The sequence below is a fragment of the Montipora capricornis genome, chromosome 1, assembly GCF_036669925.1.
Source record: "Montipora capricornis isolate CH-2021 chromosome 1, ASM3666992v2, whole genome shotgun sequence".
NCBI classification, from domain to species: Eukaryota; Metazoa; Cnidaria; class Anthozoa; order Scleractinia; family Acroporidae; genus Montipora; species Montipora capricornis.
In genome coordinates, this window is record NC_090883.1 from 18906138 (window position 1) to 18926137 (window position 20000).

The 20000-nt window shown below is 38.2% G+C and overlaps 1 protein-coding gene across 2 annotated transcripts; it reads right to left on the reverse strand.

Moving 5' to 3' along the window:
• Positions 1 to 3744: 3744 nt before the first annotated feature.
• On the reverse strand, positions 3745 to 16140 carry LOC138019776 (solute carrier family 23 member 2-like). Of its 2 annotated transcripts, XM_068866779.1 has the most exons (12): positions 15848 to 16136; positions 14230 to 14334; positions 13177 to 13334; positions 12277 to 12368; positions 10961 to 11031; positions 8605 to 8761; positions 8481 to 8505; positions 7715 to 7838; positions 7164 to 7320; positions 6837 to 7090; positions 5830 to 6103; positions 3745 to 4846 (listed from the first exon to the last, which is right to left on the reverse strand). In XM_068866779.1, the coding sequence occupies exons 1-12, from the start codon at positions 15866 to 15868 to the stop codon at positions 4506 to 4508; spliced, it is 1779 nt and encodes a 592-aa protein (XP_068722880.1). In that variant the 5' UTR covers positions 15869 to 16136; the 3' UTR covers positions 3745 to 4505. The 2 variants fall into 2 exon arrangements, with proteins under 2 accessions (XP_068722880.1, XP_068722796.1); XM_068866695.1 differs by having other exon boundaries at positions 8481 to 8761; positions 15848 to 16140.
• Between the last annotated feature and the right edge of the window lie 3860 nt (positions 16141 to 20000).

Consider the following 20000-nt stretch of genomic DNA (forward strand, 5'->3'; position numbering starts at 1 on the left):
CTCAGATATATGCTGACAGGTGGGCCAATATGTCTGATACATCAGCAATTGTTTTGGCTTTTATGTGTTGGTGCCATTCTATTTGTTATGATGAAAAAAATCCTTAGTTTTTGATTGTACAGACGTTTATCTTAGATTGTAAACGTTATAAGTGTACATTTGTGCTACAAGTCAGCATTTTGTTTGTTTTATTTTGTTTCTTTGTGATTTGTACGCTCTTTTTCTGTCTTACTCCTTTAATAAAATGGATGTATACTCGAAGTAAGTCCCCTGGGTGAGTCTTTGTAACTCTTGGGGCAAACTTCGTGTTTATTCCTCTGAGCCTCAAAATCATGTTCAATATATCGAAATTGGTCTATTTCCCAATTAAGGAACATTTTGAAAGCTCACAAAATTCATTTCAGTTAATGTAAATGAAAAATGTTTTGTTATATAGGCACAGTTTTCGACAATAATATTCAACGTTTCATCGGCTGTCATTGCGGCCTAGGTAGTAAGGCTGCCGGTCGATGCCAGAAATCTTGGTGTAGATTTTTACGGTAGTATTTGGATGGGAGACCGGCCGGTGATAGCTTCGCGGACACTGTCTACGGATACGGATATCCCTTAACGCTTATATTACTTAAGTACATATAATGCGATACCTTACGGAAGACTCTCTGTTTAGATCGAATAACGTTACAACACTATATCACGTAACACGTAACAGCAATGTTTTGGTACCATATTAAACACCGATTATTTCCAAACAAGATGTGATCATTATTGTGATGTAATAAGTTACCTTGGCAACAGGTCTTGCACTTTGGCTCCTTCCCTGGTGATGTCAGTGAAGAAGAGGGTGACACCCTTACGGCGTTCTACCTTCTTCATGGCAAACGTGGTGATCCTCTCCCTTTGGACGTTCCGCCCAGCTCATTTCCGACTGGGTAATCTCTAAGGACTCCTTTCCTCCGGGGTCGCTTTCATTGGTCGCACTCCGGAGTTAGGTTTATGTTTTGTGTCCGTTCTTTTTGTGGAAGCGGGGTTCGATCCCCCGGCGAAGTTGGCGTGTTGGTTGCACCCTCCGTTTGGGCGTACCCACTCCCTCATACGGTGTGGGATTAGATGTTATGTCCAGCCTGTTCGCCTTAAACACCAAAAAGTTACCTTTGCGACGGAAAAGTCCAGCAAAAACACCCTATATTTTGGATTTATTTGCTCATATCTCAAAAACGAACTAGATGGCCCCCCTTTTTTATCGCTGAAAAGTGATAAGAAGGCCGCAATGAAACTTTCGGCAAAGGTTAAAAAAATTCTGAAGAGAGGATTCAGAGTTACCTTATCAAAAATCACAAATAAGTTGGCTCTAAATCCACAAGACAGAATTTTCATCATGTCCTTTTGATCACTTTTCAGAAATAAAAAAATGGGGGTCACCAAGTTTCTTTTTGAGATATAAGCAACTAAAGACAAAATAAAGGAAGTTTTTACAGGACTTTCCCGTTGCCATGGTGACATATTACGTCACAATAATGACTGTATCTTGTTCAGCAATGATTCGTGTTTCATTTGGTTCAACAATATTGCCGACACGTGTTACAACGTTGTGGTGCCGATCCTTCTAATAATTAGTATACAACACATTGAGTGTTGACTATCGGAGGCTTGTTTTTGCTTGACACGCAGAGTTTGTGACAGTTTTCTGCTTGTGAAGAGGGGTTTTACGTTAACATCGATCTTTGCTCCCAGAGAATAGATATCTTTGCGTACGCGATCGGCTGAATCCACATCGGATTCTGCTTTCAAAAGCACTGCCACTACGCCACGATGATCAATACCATTATTGAGTTCATAACTGGGAGCTTTTCGTTTTAAAGATTAAGGTCGGTGCCTACTATTGTTATTGTGCATAGGTTCTGCGCATCTCGAAATACTCGGATTTCCTATGGGTGGTGCTTATTAATACAGGGATATTTTTGCACGGTTCAAAACCATGCGGAGAAAGCAGAACTTAGCAAGTGCTCTTGGTATCCCAAAAGAAAATTGGGGGTAACCAAGCATTTTTCAGAGATAAAAAAATCCTCAATTTGCAAAAGGACGCCATAAATTGCTTTTTCTTTTAAAGCTTTTTACAAATATTTTTGATTAATTATCTTCGAAAAATGCGTGGTTAGCCCCACTTTTGTTTTTGGATTTAAATAACACTTGTTAAGACCTGCTTTTCCCGCATATTCAATAAACCGCGCAAAAATACCTTTGAATTAGTAGTAGGCACCGTCCTTAACACATATGATCCATACATGTTATTCGATGGTTTAACATATAATACGTGCGGATATTTTGCGAGTTGCGTAGTATTTATTTAATACAAGCAATGAGCACTACAAAAAGTAGATGTTATTTTGCTTCAATTCAATTTGGTAAAAGCGTTTTAAAAAATGCCTCATCAGGGAGCATGCGAACTACAAAACCAGCACAAAAAGCATGCCAAATGTTTTTAATTTGATTGGATATCTTAAGCATTTTTTTGTATAACTTAGATATTTTTTGTATTTTTTTTTTTTGTTTATATTTTTTATCGAATTATCCTTGAGAAATACTTTATAAAAGCAATAGAGGACTTTTTTTTCCGTGTTTCCATATTCTCATCTAAACACTCGGGTAAGTTGGGAGAATTCTCGAAAATTATGCAAACCCTCGACTACGTCCCGGGTTTGCATAACTGTCTCGAATTCTCCCAACTCCCCCTCGTGTTTAGATGAGGCTGTGGAAACACGGAAAACGTCCTCTATTGCTAATTAGTTTTGGTTTTTGCTTCTCAGGTTGGCAAGCTCTTCTTCTGGCAACGAAGGAAATCTCTCATTTGCGGTCATATCGCTGAAAAAGTCCTCCTGAGAAATGAAAAAAAATTGGCAAATATTCTCGGCTAAACTTTGCCATTGTCAAGTACTACAAACAGAGACAACAGCGCTGACGCTATGCTTTGTGCTGATTGGCTAGTTTCTGTGACTTGTTTTGTTTTTTTTTTGGATTTGATTGGCTTACACAAACTGTCCTATATTTTTTAAATTGGACAGTTGCCTGTTTGTAAAGGAAAACCCTATCTGAAACTATCCAAATTAACCCTAAATTGGACAGTTTTAAAGAATTAAAGAATAATAGCTATGCTGACAATTGCGGATTAATTACCAGGCCTCGGTTATTCAAAAGGTGGATAACACTATCCATCGGATAAATCACTATCCAGCGGATAAACAGTAGCAAAATCATATTGAGTTATCCAATGGATAGCGATTTATCCAGTGAATAGCACTATCCACCCTTCGAACAATTGGGGCCTGCTATATAATTAAACTGTAAAATAAGGATGTAAATGAACCATCATGACTTCTAGTGTTTTTAATTTCCCACTTTCAGAAAGTATAATTTCATATCTATGAGGAGTAAATCTAAGTTTACGGACAAAACAGACAAAATAATTTCCAAGCTTGAAAAACAATTAGCGAAATTCTATGATCTTAATTTTTTGCGGAGTTGCAACGAAGAAATTGAAAATAATTTAAGAAAAAGTTGAATATACTTTATTTTATGCTATTTACAAGGTAATTTTTGTTAAATTTAAAAAGTTAAAGTTTACAAAAATTACCTTGTAAATAGCATAAATTACCTAAGCGAACATTATGGACATACTTTCTTTTATTTGCACAGAACAAACACTTTGAATTCACAAATTAAACGGTAAAGAAGACATCGTACATACAGTTTTAGAAATCTATTACATAACTTTTATTCCTTAAACGAAAGTAGCATGCTGCGGACGGTACATGAAGAGCATTAGTATATTCACTTGGCCTGTGTAGAAGTGAAAATGTTGTTAACAATTTTTTCAACCCTATTGTAGGGGAGTGATTTCTCATATGAACCATCTTAGAATAACACTCTTTCAACCTCTATTTTCCTAAAGAGATTTCCTACTTTAAGTGCTTGCATGGAAAAAATATTTTATTCCTTTTAAATCCAGGGCCCGGTTGTTCGAAAGCCGATTAAGTTAATCTAGGATTAGCGTAAACTTTGGTTTCATTTTTTCAACTTTATGGTGAAAGTTTCTTTTGCTTATTTTCGTTCTTCAAGATTGACTTCCTCTAACGTTAAGTTTTGCCGAATATCAGCGTTGAACAGCATTTGGGAATAGAGAAGTAAACTCCTTGGTTAATTTTTAATCTGGGGTTAGCGTTAATCGGCTTTTGAACAACCGGGCCCTGGTGAATACAGCTAGCCTAAAGTGTAAGTGTGCCACGAAGTGAGTAATAAATTCGTCACTTTTCACTTTCCCCGGAAAAACAAAGATAATGTTTATAAAATAAGATAGCTATAGTTTACACTACTTACATAAACGCAACACGCTGTAGATGAGTATAATTTTTGCTATCAGGGTTAGTGTTCCTGTTAAATGCATAAAGTCTCTACATTGGCATTAGATAATCAACTTGTTTCTGTTGCACACATTTCATCTCATTACCAAGCTAAACGTGTGCATCTTTTTCCAACATCGTTTCAGAAGCACCATTAAGTTCATAACTTCTTTCTTTTCGGTGTTCTTCATCGTTGTAAGGAAGAAAGGGTAAATACTTGGCCACTTTGTAGTTACTGATAAGATTGAGACCAAACGGCAAATCATAGACTGTCACGGAGGCTGTTTGACACTGCTCGTCACTCTCATGTGAAAGGTGTTGCCTCCAAGCCTTGAGCCCGCGTTCCTCGATGGTTCCAGGGATGGTGTTGTCCAAAATCAAAGCAGAAATACATCCGATGGCCATACTTGTTTTCATTAGGACTGTTAGAATCTGGTCAATTTCTGGAACACCTGTTAATGACAAGAAGATATTTTCAACGCTAGTTATTCACTTCGAGCCCAACAACCTCTGAAACTACCATAGAAAAAGTCCAAACGTAACTGGGGATCTTTAAACAAATAACATTATAAAGTATTAACAGGTCAACGACTACTAGCACATCACAGCTGGTGCACTAATCGGTGACACTTAAATACAAATATTTTCTCCATTAAAAATTATGGAAGGATATTTAGTAAAATATATAGTTTGATAAAATACAATGAAAGTAATTAAGTTGCCTTAGAAGACTTCATGAAGAACATAGAAAATAACCTACAGGACAGACCCTATCTACCAGTTCCGTCAAGTTTAGTTTCGTTATATTGTTCTTAAACGATGCAAGTGTAGTGAACTTTTTTATAGTGAACGATAGTTTTACTTCATAAAAATGAACCATAATACCGCAAAGTGTGTTTTCCGAATCTAATTGTATTAAATCTAGCTAAAAAAATAAGTCGGCGCTCCTTAAGCTGTGATTACTTCTGTTAACTGTAAATAGATCGATAATGTTATTCGGCAGTAGCCTATTTTTGACCTTAAACATAAAAAATAAAACAAATTTTAACCCCTTTTTTCTCTTGCAGAGCCTTTTTCCCCTCAAAAGTATAAAATATAATTACTATTAATATTAATAGTAATAAAGGTAAGTTCAAATTGACAGAAACCAGGATCAGCTGTGGATGTGATGGGTCGCATAGCTCGAGTGCACTTTTCATAACGAGGCCTACCTTACCATTGAGTTCTCTGACTGAGATTCAAATGCCAAAGTGAAATGCCAATTGCTTTTTTATGTTCGATCCGCACTATAGCAAAATACTCTTTTAATGGACAGCCAAAGTCAAAATTGTTCCCACACTGTTTAACTAACCTCTAGACAGGGTATTCCGACCGATACTTGATCGTTGGGACATTAACAAGTGCTTTATAAGATCTTACAATAACTTCCTCACACCTGTCTGAACTGCGTTGGGATGGTTATTCATGTAATGCGGCAGAGCCAAGCCAAAAATGATAGAAAATCCAACAATGAACAGGTTCCTAGAGGAATTCATGTCAGCAAACTGCAGATTCGAGATTCCAACAGCGGCGATCATACCAAACATGACCATGAAAACTCCTCCAACAATGGGGTCTGGGATGGTGACAAACAAGGCTCCAATTTTACCAAGAACACCCACGAATATCATTACGATGGCACCGAACTGAATCACACGCAGACTTCCAACCTGAAAATTTATCAACCTTTCTTCATTAGCAATTTGGTTTGGTAAATTTGCACGCTGTGGTCAAGACCTATGCTGCCCAATGTTAGATAAATGAAAAGCAGTATTAGGGGACGGTCTCAACGGGGGTTTTGTTTTTGCGTTGAACGATTAAAAATTTGCTTTTTTTTTACGGCTAATAGAAGAAGATGTCTAATAGAAGAAGATGTCTAATATGAAGACATACCTTTTTAGTCTAGCTTACAACAAGTAATTCTTAGCAGTGGTATTCGGGGGCTTGGGGGTGGTCAACTGTGCATTTTTCGTTTCGGGTTTTATTTTTTTTTAATAGATTCTTGTAAAGCGCTTTTGATCATTTATTATGTTAAAAGGCGCTATATTAAGTGGAAATTATTATTATTGTTATTAACTTTTTCCCTTTTTTATGCTTACCTTTTTAAACGAGTATTGGGTAAAATTTGCTAACGGTTAACCCCATGGAGACCCTTTCAGGAGTCACTCGTCTAGATATTGTGTATTTATAGATGTTATGCAGTAGCAACCCCAGAAGCACAAATGCTAATATAACTAAGACCAAAAACCGTGAATAAATTTAAAGTTCGTGTTGAGTTGCACGAGAATTATTGGAGCCTTCTTCATGGTATTTGACAGTACCAGAGGAAAAGAACCCTCGTTCGGTACGCCGACCCTGGTTGTCAGTCATTATATCTAGGCCTAATCTGAAGCGCTTATTTACCTTGGTTATTCCAATAGCTCCAATGTTTTCACTATATGATGTTGTGCCATTTCCACTACCAAAAGCTCCGGTCAAGAGACATCCAATCCCTTCTATTCCGATTCCACGGTTAATAGCATGTTTAGGCGGTGGCGGGGCTCCTGATAATCTTGCACAGGCGTAGTAATCACCCACTGACTCAATGATAGAAGCAAAGACACCAGCAAGCATCCCAAAAACCCCTGCGGCACTCACAGTAGGTGTGCCCCACTGACCTGCAGAGATAGCAAAATAGCGTAGAAAGCGACACATTTCGAAAGAAACTGGACACCAATTGAAGTTTCTTACCAGGGTACGGTAGTCTAAACCACTTAGCCTCTTTCAAGACAGCACTTCTTGCATCAGTCCTCGCCATGTACTGAGGAATCTTGGGATCAGAAGGAAAACCTCCTGCTGCAGTGATGATGGCGCAGAGAATCCATGAGGATGCGATTGCCAGAATAACCTGCGTGAGATGGAATTAAAAAACACACCCTTAGAGACGGAAAATTCATGTAGAGGACTTTGATAAAAATTGCGCCAGTTACGAAAGTTAGCTCAAAGGTTTCTTGTAAACACTTTAAAGAAAGACATTTTTTATTGAGGTGCAAAGAACTTTAGTGGCCTGTATGTATGAACTGCTCCTGGCCCCAAATGAAGAAACTGAAATCGTACTAGTGGGCTAAAACATCAACAGTATGCAATATGTTTTTGAGCTCAATCGGTACAAGATCTCGTTGGCCTGGGAAAAAAGTCCAAAGAACATCAATTTAGTTTCACTACATTTAGCTAGCTAACAGTTTTTTTAAAAGTTTAATCTGGTGTGAAAAACACAGGAAAGGTAATAAATATGTACTCACTGGAAATAGTCTAAACAAAGGAAAACGGCCAACGAAATAACCTCCTCGTTCTTTGCTGTACCCAGGAAATGGAATCTTTACTTTGAAGAGGTATTGTGAAAACAAAGCGATGAACACGATTGTCCTGAATCACAAAGGTACAGGAAAAAAAAAAAAAGGAAACAAAAACAAAAATGAGCTCTTGAATATCGCAATTTCCAATCAAGTGTCGAAAGTAATCCGGGATTTGTCTGGCTTCATTTTAATTTGTTATGATTGGCTCAGAAAATTCAGCCACTTTCTCAACCAATTAGATTCAAATCTGAAACCAATCCTTTCAATTGATTGCCCTTTGCAGTCATTTTGGCTTTTAATTTTTTACGACAATCAATCAAAAAGCACTCTTAACAGTTTGGCTCCATGCCAGTATCATGATGAAACCGAGCTTTTGATCACTGAGCGTTTTGTTGAAATTAGGTTTCGGTAATTAGAAAAGACTTCCCGTGCACCATGATCTCATTGAATGAGCTACTCTTACCCATGCCTCTTTCCAATTGACCTAGCTCTAAATATATAATTTTGCCTCATTGTCGTCTTGGCTGTTCGTCAGAAACGTGTCTGATAGGGTGTAAATGGGGTAATGACATTTATGGATAACGGTTAAAAATTCAGTCATTTACAGCTAAGAATTTAGTTATTTCCGTATAAACACGTTTACGACCGGTCTTCTACTTGTTAGGTCAATCTCGGGATAAACGAAAACACATAAATAAAAGAAGTGACTTACGTCATTGAAATTCCCCAATGGTTTCCTGTATAAATGAATATTAAAGACAGACATACTCTTAAGTTGTGTTCATCGAGTAAAATGCGATCGGCAGACAGTAATAGTTTTCCTTTGGTTAACTCACCCGCGTGATCTGCTGCTACGTGAAACAGTGCCACGCCCACTAGAGTAATTGTAGGTGCTATGGTCAGCGGTCCAATGAACCGAAGTAGCACACCAATGAAACCAGTGAAGCCAATTACGATTTGAAACAATGCGGAAACAATGATGGCGCCCTGGATCTGGGAAAATAACAAAGTATCTCTTGATCTGTAATTCAAAAACTTCGGTCATATTTAAAGCTGTCAACGAACAGAAGAAACAAATGAATCAACAGCAGTATTAATAGTTGGCTTATTCTGTGAACGTCATGTAGGGTGAAAGTCAAAAAATAGTTATTTGGTTAAATAAGGACGACTAAGGTTGTAGGAGTTTTTGACCTATGAGCCAGAAATTTCCGAAGCGTTAAGTGGTAAAGTGAGAAAAAACCTTTGTAATCTTGTCAAACACTTATTGATTCGATCTATTTCGAGATATCATATTAAGTTGGCTCAAACCAGTTTCACCACTTTCAAGAGACCTTGTTATTAAAAAGAGTCACACTACAACCCTTTATCATTTAACAAAAATGTTATGGTATCATAAGGAACATGAATTATTGCTGAAATAGATGCAGTCATTTTTGTGACCTAAAAATTTACCATGGCAACAGGAAAGCCTTGCAAAAACACCCTATATTTTGGCTTTCGTTGCTCATACCTGAAAAGTGACCCCAATTTTGTATTGCACAAAAGTGATTAGCAGGTTATGATAAAACTCTCTGCAAAGTTGTAAAAAAAGTTTGTCGAGCGGATTCAGAGCTTCCTTAAATTTTCAATAAGTTGGCTCTAAATCCGCTCCACAGAATTTTTTTTAAACTTTGCAGACAGTTTTATTCTGGCATGCTGATTACATTTTAGAAATAAAAAATGGGGGTCACCGCGTTCGTTTTTCAGATATGAGCAGCTAAAGCCAAAATATGGGGTGTCTTGGCAGGGCTTTCGTCATGCCACGGTAATGTCTATGTCAAAAAAAAAATGACCGAATCTTTTGCAGCAATAATTATCCGTTTATTTTTTTCGTTTTGTCGGTGAGCTGACCCAAACTTCCACTCGGCCATATATTCAGTGGGACTTCCCGAGTCACGCAACTTATGATGTTTATTTGCCAAAAGCTGTTAAAACGTTAATGGACTTAAAAGTTTATCAATATTCCACTCTTTATTTAGTACAAAATATATTGCCTTTTGGTGTTATTGAAGCGCTTAATTCGAAGCGAGTATTGAATATATAAAAAGCCATTACGTCATCCATGGAATGTGTCGACGTTGCAACTTTTATTGGTAGGGAAATAACCACCGCACTAAAGATAGCAGTGGATAACGAAATTCTTGAATTGTGTGACTCGTGTGATTACTTTGCTAGCCCTTTACCCGTGTAAAAAAAACAATTAAATTTAATCGTGACTTTTAAGAAAGAAAGCTGTAAGTTGTTAAAAGTGTTATTATCGTATCGTTCATACCCATACATATCCCGAAGAAAGTTCCAGATCTGTTAAAACCGTTACGTCATCAGAGATTTTAGAACGGCTACGACTGATGGCGCAATCGGGATTTCACCTCGGCTATAAGTGATGGTGCAATACGTTCGTGTGCAGTAGTTGTTGTCAGTTGTTGTGCTACAAATTGATCAAGTTATTTTGTGTCTATAGTCATCAGTGAATCAACAAGGACTGCTTTGGAATTTGCACTACGTTGCAACTATAGTGGTACAAAACTCCAGCAGATAAATTTTCAAAGCGCGGTTATATAATCTAAAAGATCTTCTTGTTGGTGTTTAATATGGTACTAACATTGCTGTTAAGTAATAAATTGTTGTAGTGTCAACCCTTCTAATAAGGACGTTTGTTTCAAGTGTTGAAACTGGCATGGTTTGAGCCGCCTCAGTTAATTATTAGGACTGAGTGGAGTCCAATTCGGTCCGCAATCATATGAGTGATAAGAAAATCGGACGACCGCGCAGCAGGAGTCCAATTAGTTTGTTTTATTCCTTTTTGTTTCCGAAAAAGAAGAACAGCCAAGTTATGAAAGAAAGAGAAAATTAGCATTGAAAGAATGACGAAGGAGCCATTAATTGTTTCAAGTCGCTCTGAAAGAGACTTCAATCAAAATATGAATGTGATTGGTTTATTTAAACTACAACTTTGAACATGATTTGCTTATTAATAATGAACTATCCGATGACAAACTGTCCAACCATCCAAAATCAGGGAAATTGTATCGCTTTATAGTCCGTTAAATAATAATGGAAACATTTTGAACTTTTCACCCGAGAGAGGCTAGTTTTCCGCGAGCAGCAAGAACCAGCCATCTTTAGTTTTATCCGACCCAGTTTAATCATTACCTCTCTCATTCGAGGTTTCCATATGTCATCACTGTCGAGAAAGCTTGCAGTGGAGTTTTTATTTTCTGCATCTAAAAACACAAACCTAAATCAAGCATGGAAGTACTTATTTGACATTTTGTGGATTGAAAGGAAAGTAAAAGAATCCTTAGATCTCTTGATATGTTCCTTTGCCACACATAGCAAATTTCGAATGTAAAATGTGCAAAATAAGTTCGAGAAGTATGCTTCAGAAGTTGTTATCTCTACTAATCCAGAAAAATAGATATGAAATTGTAACACGGATTGCGACTTGAGATGTAAAAGAGTAAGCTAACCCTCAGAAAATTGTCTTCAAATGTGTTAAAGACAGCGCCATTTTAAGATCTTGCTTAGGAGTCTTGGCCAAGTTACTATACTGCAGCTCAGTCCCACTCCTCGTCTGATTATCTGCTGCACATGAAGGCATCTTTGACCCAAATAAGTTTTTTTTTAATAACCATGACAGTGCAAGGAATAACTGCTTGTGTTCAGCTTATCGTATGGTGCCGTACAATGGTGAGCATTGGAAAAAAAATTACTAATGTGAAGCTACTTTTAGCATCTCTCACTGCGGCAAATTGTAGAATTTAGTATATTCTTGTAAAGGAAGGGATAGATTTCATATGTTTTCTTGAGTGTGCATCTCCTTTGGCCCTTTGGCACTTAAGAGTGATCGACCAGCACCTTATTTCCCCTTACAAAATCACCCTCAAATCACATATTAAGGTCACAAAAATCAAGGAAATAATCACCACCTTCTTCTTGTCAGGACGTTAGAGGAAAGTATAGAGAAGTGCATACTGATGTTGGGATGTTAAGGATTAAACCGAGCTTTGTTCAGTGTGTTCAAAAGACAAAATGTTCCTTAAACTATTGAGTACATAATGATCATGAAGCAAACGATCCAACATGAACATTACGGTCTCCTTCAGTTTTTAGCAAGACATTCTCTGGCTTTTCAACGATCAAAATCAATCTTTAATTAGTTTGCAATTTGGAATCGAATTTTCAAGATCATTTATAGATAAATTCAGTAATTTGCTGAGACTGAAAATGAAAACCGGAACTCTTAGAGAGCAAAGGTATACCATTAGAACGTAAGAGTTTGGTGGACCGCTTTGAGCTGCCTTACATTGATTGAAGGAGGAGTTCTCTCAGCGAATATGAGCTGCCTCTTCAAAATCTTGGCATGTCAGTTGTCACATGAACTACTCAATCTACCCACTGCAGAGATTGTACTCTTATTTTATTTAAAAACTTTTAGCAATAAAACTTAGAAAATGAAGTTTACTTACCATCAAGTTTTGGACAAGTCCACTGTGGCAAGGACAAGATGGCAAATGTAGGCGTGAGAAAGGAGAATGTTCCACCTTGAACGATCGGCAGTCTGTAATCATTATCAACGGAGTCATTGCGGGTCAGAGAAGAAAAAATTACATGGCCGTTACCGTTCGATAGTCGTTTACGGACCTTTAAGGCGTGTCAATTACCCAAAATGTAAGGCAGATGGGTAGGCCTGTCCTGATTGTGCTCTTAAGATGCTAAAACGTTGCTCACTGAAATGCTAAAAAGTTGCTAAAATATTGCCATAAATGGACGAAAGTGCTTTCATTGGTTTATTTGACGTCTTTCCGAATGCGCTTTAAGCCTATGATCCGTTAGAATCTTAGATATGGGTCGCAGTAGGCCTGCAAAATGTTGCCAAGTGACGGGGTATGTGTTTTAAAGATTGATAAACATTTCATGAAAGTCGCATAAATTGAAGAGCTTTTTACTAAATCATTGGCCTTTTTGTGCTTGATATGTGCTCTGAACCTATATTTAGCTAAAAAAATTGCTCAAAAAGGCAAAAATTAAATTGCTTGATGTAACTAAAACCGGCAAAACGTGCTCAAATGTTACCATCAGATGGGAGCAGTTTTAAGCAAATAGCGTTATGTTGCATGGGTTAAGTTAATGTTATTGACAAAACTTCACCAAACCCGTTTATTAGAAGATCTGAAGACAATGCAACAGGCTTGAAGAAGGATGAAAATACTTTACATCTTATGCAAAATACGTGATTGAGCGTTGTTCCTCAGTAAAACATTCAACAGGGCAACAATTCTATGTCATTTTGAACATCACAATTAATATAATGGGAAAAATAGCGATTTCAATGATATCTAGAAACTTTTGTCATCATGTTTCCACACCTAACTCCAAATGTTGATTGAAGCAAAGTCACAAGTCCGGACGCGAAGAATATGGTACTAAGAATCTCACTGATAGCAAGTGTGTTATCAGCAAAACACATTGGAGCACTGAGAATAAACGGAATGGCCAGTGTTCCTCCTAACATGGTCAAGTAATGCTGAAAAAGAAAAACAAAGATAAGACAATGAAGGCAAGAAAGTTTTGGACGGTAACAATACAGTCGGCCACTATGAGGACAGAAGAAGTGATCGTTGTGGAGAGGTGGAGTTAGGGGAGATGTATTAGACATCCCGCCGGGACCAAAAAAAGTCGCCGTTGTGGATAGGGGGCCATTTCAGAGAGATGGCCGTTGGTGCACGTTCGAATGTATTTCACTGAAGCGCTTGACTCTTAGTGAAAAAGAAGAACGCAACCACATGTATCTAATGAACAAAGGATTTCCGTCATCAATATGCCTTGGGCGTGGTTTATCCTCATAGTTGGGTGCAATAAAAACACAATCGTAACACAGCAGGGCCATGTTAAGTTAACGAGGTTATCATGAGGAGGTGTTCTTATCAATGAAGTGTAACGGGAACTTAATTAAATCCCAATCAAGGCCGAAAAAGGCTCGATCTACTTTAGGACTTAATGTCTCTGTGAATCATGTATTTTATATATTTATTTAGACGAGAAAATGGTGATGACGAAAACCAGAGATAAGACGTAACCTCTCTCCCCACCCCTCCTCTTCCCTCCACTCTTCTACGTTAGCATTAACTATCGATCATGCCAGAAGCATATAGCCTATTTTAAGCTGTAGGATTCTGATTATGCAAATTTAGTTTTGTCTTAATTTGCCCAATTAGCTCAGATAAAGTTGTGTCTTGAATAAAACAAATGATAGTTCTACCTATGCTAGGGTAAAGGTGAGAGATGCATTTAAGTGCTGGGGATGAGTCATTTCCACCAGAAAAAAAGTTTTTTATTCTCTTTGAGCTGCCTTAAAAACATCATATCAAATCATATAAAATAAAAAAGATACAACATTTTTTCAGGCCTACTGTTCAAACCTGGAAACCCAGCAAGATGCAGATATACCATGGAGGATTCTCATTGATAAGGTAAGATAAACCGAGAACTTTGCTTCTTTTCTTAGTTTGGTGATCTGCATTAAGCTGAAAGAAAAATATATGGCTTGGATAAGCATTTGATAGGCATACTAGAGGCTTCCTTTAAATAATAGCGCTGCAAACCAGGAATTTGATAGGAATACCAGAGGATTCCGTAACATCATAACTCTGCAAGCCTGGCAAATATATATTCTGCTTCAGCGGTTTTGTTACATATTGTCTGCCTGCTGCAGAAAGTTCCTCTGAAATTTGAGGATTCTCACGCAAAAGTTTCATAAAACTAAGCCGTCATTCAGAAAGGCTTTAAAGGATAACACTGTGCAACTGATTTAGGATGGTTTTGACTTGCTAAACACATCTGAAGTTTGAAAGTAGAATTCACGTGCTTCATTGAATCAATTGCGTGACTTGCTTTTTATTCCAAGATCCCTGTGTCACAGGTAAGGTTGTGTACGTGACTTAAACATTTTGTTGCTCAGTGCTCCTGCAGTAATAATTTTAATTAATTTCCGTGTAATTTCTCGATTATTTATGCGCCTTCGTCCTTTCATTTAAAATATCTTACCAAAGGCAACTTCAAAATTTAAGACAAAAAGCCCTAAGGCTTTTAAAAACTAGCTATACCCACTGAAGAAAAAAAATGCCAAACAACAAGGCCAAGTTTGCAAAGCAAATCGAATTTATCGGATATGATACCAATTCATAAAAAAACAGGATTCGCTAACGGTCCTTGGTGGGTGCCCAGTTTTAGAAAGAGTTGGCAGTGCACCTTTAACTATGAGGCCATGTGCGTTTTTTTTAATAAGCACAGAAGTCCCAAGAGACCAAGCCATTTGTCAGCGCATTAATATAAACACTGATATGCAAGCGCATGGTCAATTAGACTGAACAAGCGTTGTCTAGAAATGTCCTTCTAAGAATTGATGCGTGTAAGTCAAGTGACTTTACATAATATCTTCTTGATAATATCCTCTACAAACAAATGCGCCATTGTCACAAGAATGAGTTTAAAACCTGCTTAGTTAATTGTTCATTGTGATTGAGTTTAAAGTCAACAGAAAATAACATTTGTCTATGAAAAGATGGCTATCGAAATTTTGAATACTTGTTTTGAGTTCTTATTAGCATATTTGGAAAGTTTCTTTCTCAAGAACTATGGAGAGTTGTATCTTGAGCTTGAACTAGAACAGCAATGATTAGGAAATTGTTCCGGTAAAAATTCCGTGTTTAAATTCAAAGATTTAAGAGCGTGCTTCGGAAAGACTCCATAACAATGAAAGGAAAATATGCAAAACCGTAACAATGTGAACAAATCACATTTCAATGGTGATGCCGACTTGTGCTTATAGACCTGTGAAGCATTTTTGTATGGGTGCACATCAATACTGAAATATCATTTAATGATGTACGTACAACTTCATTTAATAAAAAAAAACTCATCTCTTGTCTTACACATGGCCGGCATGGGTTACTGAACCCGACATCAACAACCGCAACATAATCATATGATATAGAAGTTTTCGCAAGCACGTTGAATCAGCTGTTTGAGCTGTCTCACCTCGATTTCTTGTTCTTCCATAATTATCCTCTGGCCCTCTCCACTAAAGTCGTCAATTTAAGAGTCCTAAGGTTTGAGTTGTTTGCCGGTAAACAGTTGCCCAACTCAGATCAACGCAAGGCCACATTTACCAATCACTGAGGGCTACTTGATTGATTATTCAGTTCTAGGTACTGAGCCAGAATACTAAATCAAAATCGTGATCCCCGCAGCGTGTTGTGGGAAACATGAGAAAGAATCCCACACTTGTCACTTGTGTGAGCTGTTCACGAAACTCCTTGTACACTTCTTGTTGGTCTGCAGCTGGAGTATCTGCTAGACCGAGCACGTCCAGAGCACATGATCTTTCATAGTCGCCCACCGCATCGATCGCCAAAAAACCTGCGCCGACATCAGTCTCTATTCCTGGAGCCATGAGTGCCCATCCAAAACGGGTGAACTCTGCTACAGGTTCTCCACGACGTCCCACGCGTGGTTGTGTACGTGTGCGAATTTGGGCATACTCGTTCGCGCCGAGGATCATAAGAACAGGTAAGCGTTCATCTTGTGACTGATCGTCAAGTTCGATTCCATAGGGATGAGAGTAGTGGGCAATGCGCTCAGCGTATCGGGGATTATCCAGCATCAGTAAGTCCCTTTTGTCTATGCGCGTGACGCGCGTGTACAACGAGAAGTCCCCTTTCACTGCGCTTAGCCACCAATCGTATTCTGATAGCTTTGTGGTTGTCACACCCAGCAACATGGCGACACGACGCCTTCCACTCTTCACTGCACGTGCGCGAATGAGTTCTATCAGCGTGGAAAATACATAAGAATGACTAGCTCCGCTATAAAGGAATACACGGAACCTGTGACCATTAACTTTAACCACAACCATAAGATGTATTACTGAAGATCCGACTACGTTAGTTGTACATGTCAGACTTGAACCGGAAATTTCGCCCTCGCAAATCGATGTATGATGTTTTTTATGACGAGAATTTGCTGAGACATTTCATCGCGCTATGTTGACCAGCAGTACAATTAAAACAAAGTTGTTTGTTTCCTAGAAATGTCTTCCGTTCGGCTGGCTCGAGAAGAGTAAGGGATGAAGCTCCCGGTGTTGTGGTTGTCCTTTGTGAGTATATAGGTGGGTGGGTATAGCAGGTCCACATCAGCTCAATAGCTGCCAAAACTTCAACCTGCTCAAACAAATAAATAAATAACAAACAAACAAACATCGTGAAGATACATGATTAATTCTACCACAATAGACGCAATTATTGGCGTGACAATCCTGAGAGTGAGAGGCACGTTCGCTTCAGACATTAGGACGTTTGGGTAAGGGGTCGCATTTTGTCGGGTTGCCTTTCTCAGACCCTTTTACGATTGCGTTTGTGGCCGTCCACTTGCCCAAGGCCTCTAGTAATTCCTTAAAGGACCACGAACGCCAATCACCGCCCACGTGCGTCACCAATGGGCCCTTTGCAGGATAGTGATCACATGGTACAAAAACCGCCATATTGGAACGCAAATTGCGCACTGGGACATCTAAAACAAAGCTAGTTAATCTAAATTTTCTTTATTTTAGATGTCCCACTGGGTAATTTGCGTTCCAGTATGGCGGTTTTTGTACAATGTGATCACTATCCTGCAAAGGGTCCATTCGCTTCGAAGAAACTCTTAACTTTTTCGCAACAACATATTAAGTTACGTCTTCGACAGATTCGAGTTTTCCTAACGTTTCCAGACTTTCAATTGTGAACAACAGTTTTTCATAAAACTGATGGACCTTGGCAATATTTCTCTCTGTTGTATCTGGCAATTTGCGTAGATTAATGACATCTACTCCCCCCGATACTCCCGCTATTTCTTCTGGGTGCCCATATTTTTCGCGAAGATATTTCAGAGCTCGCTGATAGCCTTCTTCGTTGAATGGTAGACCATCTATAGCGCTTTGTGCTCTTGAAACCAATAGCTCCTTAAGGTGTGAGAACTTTGTCACCGGAGGAACGTTCTAAGAATCTACCATTGCTATGAATTGGTTTTCAAAACGCCCCCAGTTTATTACGGTCCCATTAACTTAAAAGGGGTAATAGAGAGTTTAGGAAGCTTTACAACTGACCTTTTCTCTTCCATTTCCTTTTGCTTGAGGGCTGCTTCAATTTCTTCTGGTTAGAGTAGCTGTTTTTCATAAGCCAGGTCTTTCCCATGCGCTTCTTCACGTTCAATGTCTAAAGTGATCTAAAAAGAACCCAATGTCAATCATCTTTTAAACGAAAACTAAAAAAAAATGATCCTTACGAATCGAATATAGATATTCTAGATTTATATATTTCTTAATTTTAAATCTTAATACCAATTTGTATTTTCTTCTGATCCATCTGTTAACTGATTTCAAGCATATTTTAGTAGTGGCTATTATGTTACCTAGCCCTATTCCATCAATCTGTAAATTAACTTAGATATCATGCATCGCCCAGTTTTTTATTAAGAGTTAGTAAAGGGGGTCTCCTAGATAAGCCTAGAAAGGCTTCTGAGACTTCCTGCTCAATAATTATCCTACAGTGATGAATGAAATATTGTAATAGGAAATGATCTTGGGCAAACAAATTAAAAAAAAAAACTTCCTTCAGTTAAGTTCACAGTATTTCAGTAGGTTGTTTATGTTATAATATCTTGGTAAATAGCCAGTTTCAATTCCGTAGTTCGAAGTCCACAGTCCACATTGCATCACCACATGATAGGGGTAAAGTCCCGGAAGGGGGGGGGGGGGGGTGGGTACTACCATATATGGGCTATATAGGTATGTGCCGCTGTGAAGGGTATGGTTTTCAAGCAGTTTACTCTAGCATAGGGTGTATAAATCAGAGCGTTTGGGTCTAGAATAGGGTATCATTTTTCACGAAACTGACCAGTTGGTTGAAGAGTTTATATAGACTAAGGAAACCAGGAATTGCTACTCAAAAATATAAAAAAATGAAATCGGCAAGTTTAATTAAATTTTCACGACTCAGCCTCAACAGCGTTGATAGATGACCATCAATAAACGCTACTAGATATTATTAACTGTCAAAAATCGGGATTCACATGGAAATCGGTGGTATTATACTGGTTAAAATTAATAATAATGATAATAATAATACTACTACTACTACTACTGCTACTACTACTACTACTACTACTACTACTAATAATAATAATAATAATTATTTATTATTATTATTATTATTATTATTATTAAAACAGCTACTCTAGGATAGCAGTGATTTGGGGAGTTTACTCTAGTATAGGGTAGCAAAATCCAGCTGAAACTATTGTAGCTCTGGTATAGGCTAAGGGTTCCAGGGACCCAGCGGCACATTCCTAAAGTACCCCCCCCCCCCCCCGGGGGGTAAAGTGCGATCGTGGATATTTCTTTACATTTAAAACTGTTGTTAAAGGCATTGATTCCAATCAAAACGAGAAAACAGATGCTTTTTGTAAGTCTCTAATATGATATTTAAGAATATTTTATACTTTTCTTAATATTGGGAGAATTACAATATCTGTTACAGGGTCATACGATAAACGGATATTGCATTGCGTGAGACGAAAACACAAAAACTCGTTTCCGGTCACGCACACAATTCTTTAATACATATTTCCCCGGTAATCTGTCACGCAGTGTGGTCATCGCCATTGTCTCTGAAGGAAGAGATATCGAGTTCGAATCCTACTTTAAGTGCGAGACAGAGAAATCTTACGCATGTGTGGGCCCATTTCCATCAGTAGGGCTAACGCTCACATGGTTCATATGGGGTGGAAACTTAGCACTTCACATTACACTCTAATCAGTTAAGTCTGTTCATAAATAAGTGCTACGCGGCCAACGTTTGCAAAAAAGTACATACATACATAATTGGCCGCTCCCCATAGGGGCTTTTCAGGGCCAATGAAACACAATCAACGAAACGACAGAACACAACAACAACTGTTAAGAATCCCAACTGGCCGGAGGCAAACCAGTTAGCTATTTACAAGAGCAGCTGGGAAGTTGAACCAGGGACTACCAGGATCAAATGCAACGAGTGGTCAGAGCGGGTCTTGAACCCGGGATCTCCGGATCTCAAGGCAAGCGCCCTAACCACTGGGCCACAATGCCCTTGTACTTGTACATGTTAATTGCCGTGAT

Bases quoted from the DNA above. Each gene is read 5' to 3' on its own strand.
- LOC138019776 (XM_068866695.1), bottom strand. From the start codon at position 15,868: ATGGAAGAACAAGAAATCGAG. The intron at 7,839-8,480 runs GTAAGTCACTTC...TTTGTGATTCAG, and splicing joins CATTGGGGAATTTCAATGAC to GACAATCGTGTTCATCGCTT. The intron at 6,104-6,836 runs GTAAATAAGCGC...ATAAATTTTCAG, and splicing joins GAGCTATTGGAATAACCAAG to GTTGGAAGTCTGCGTGTGAT.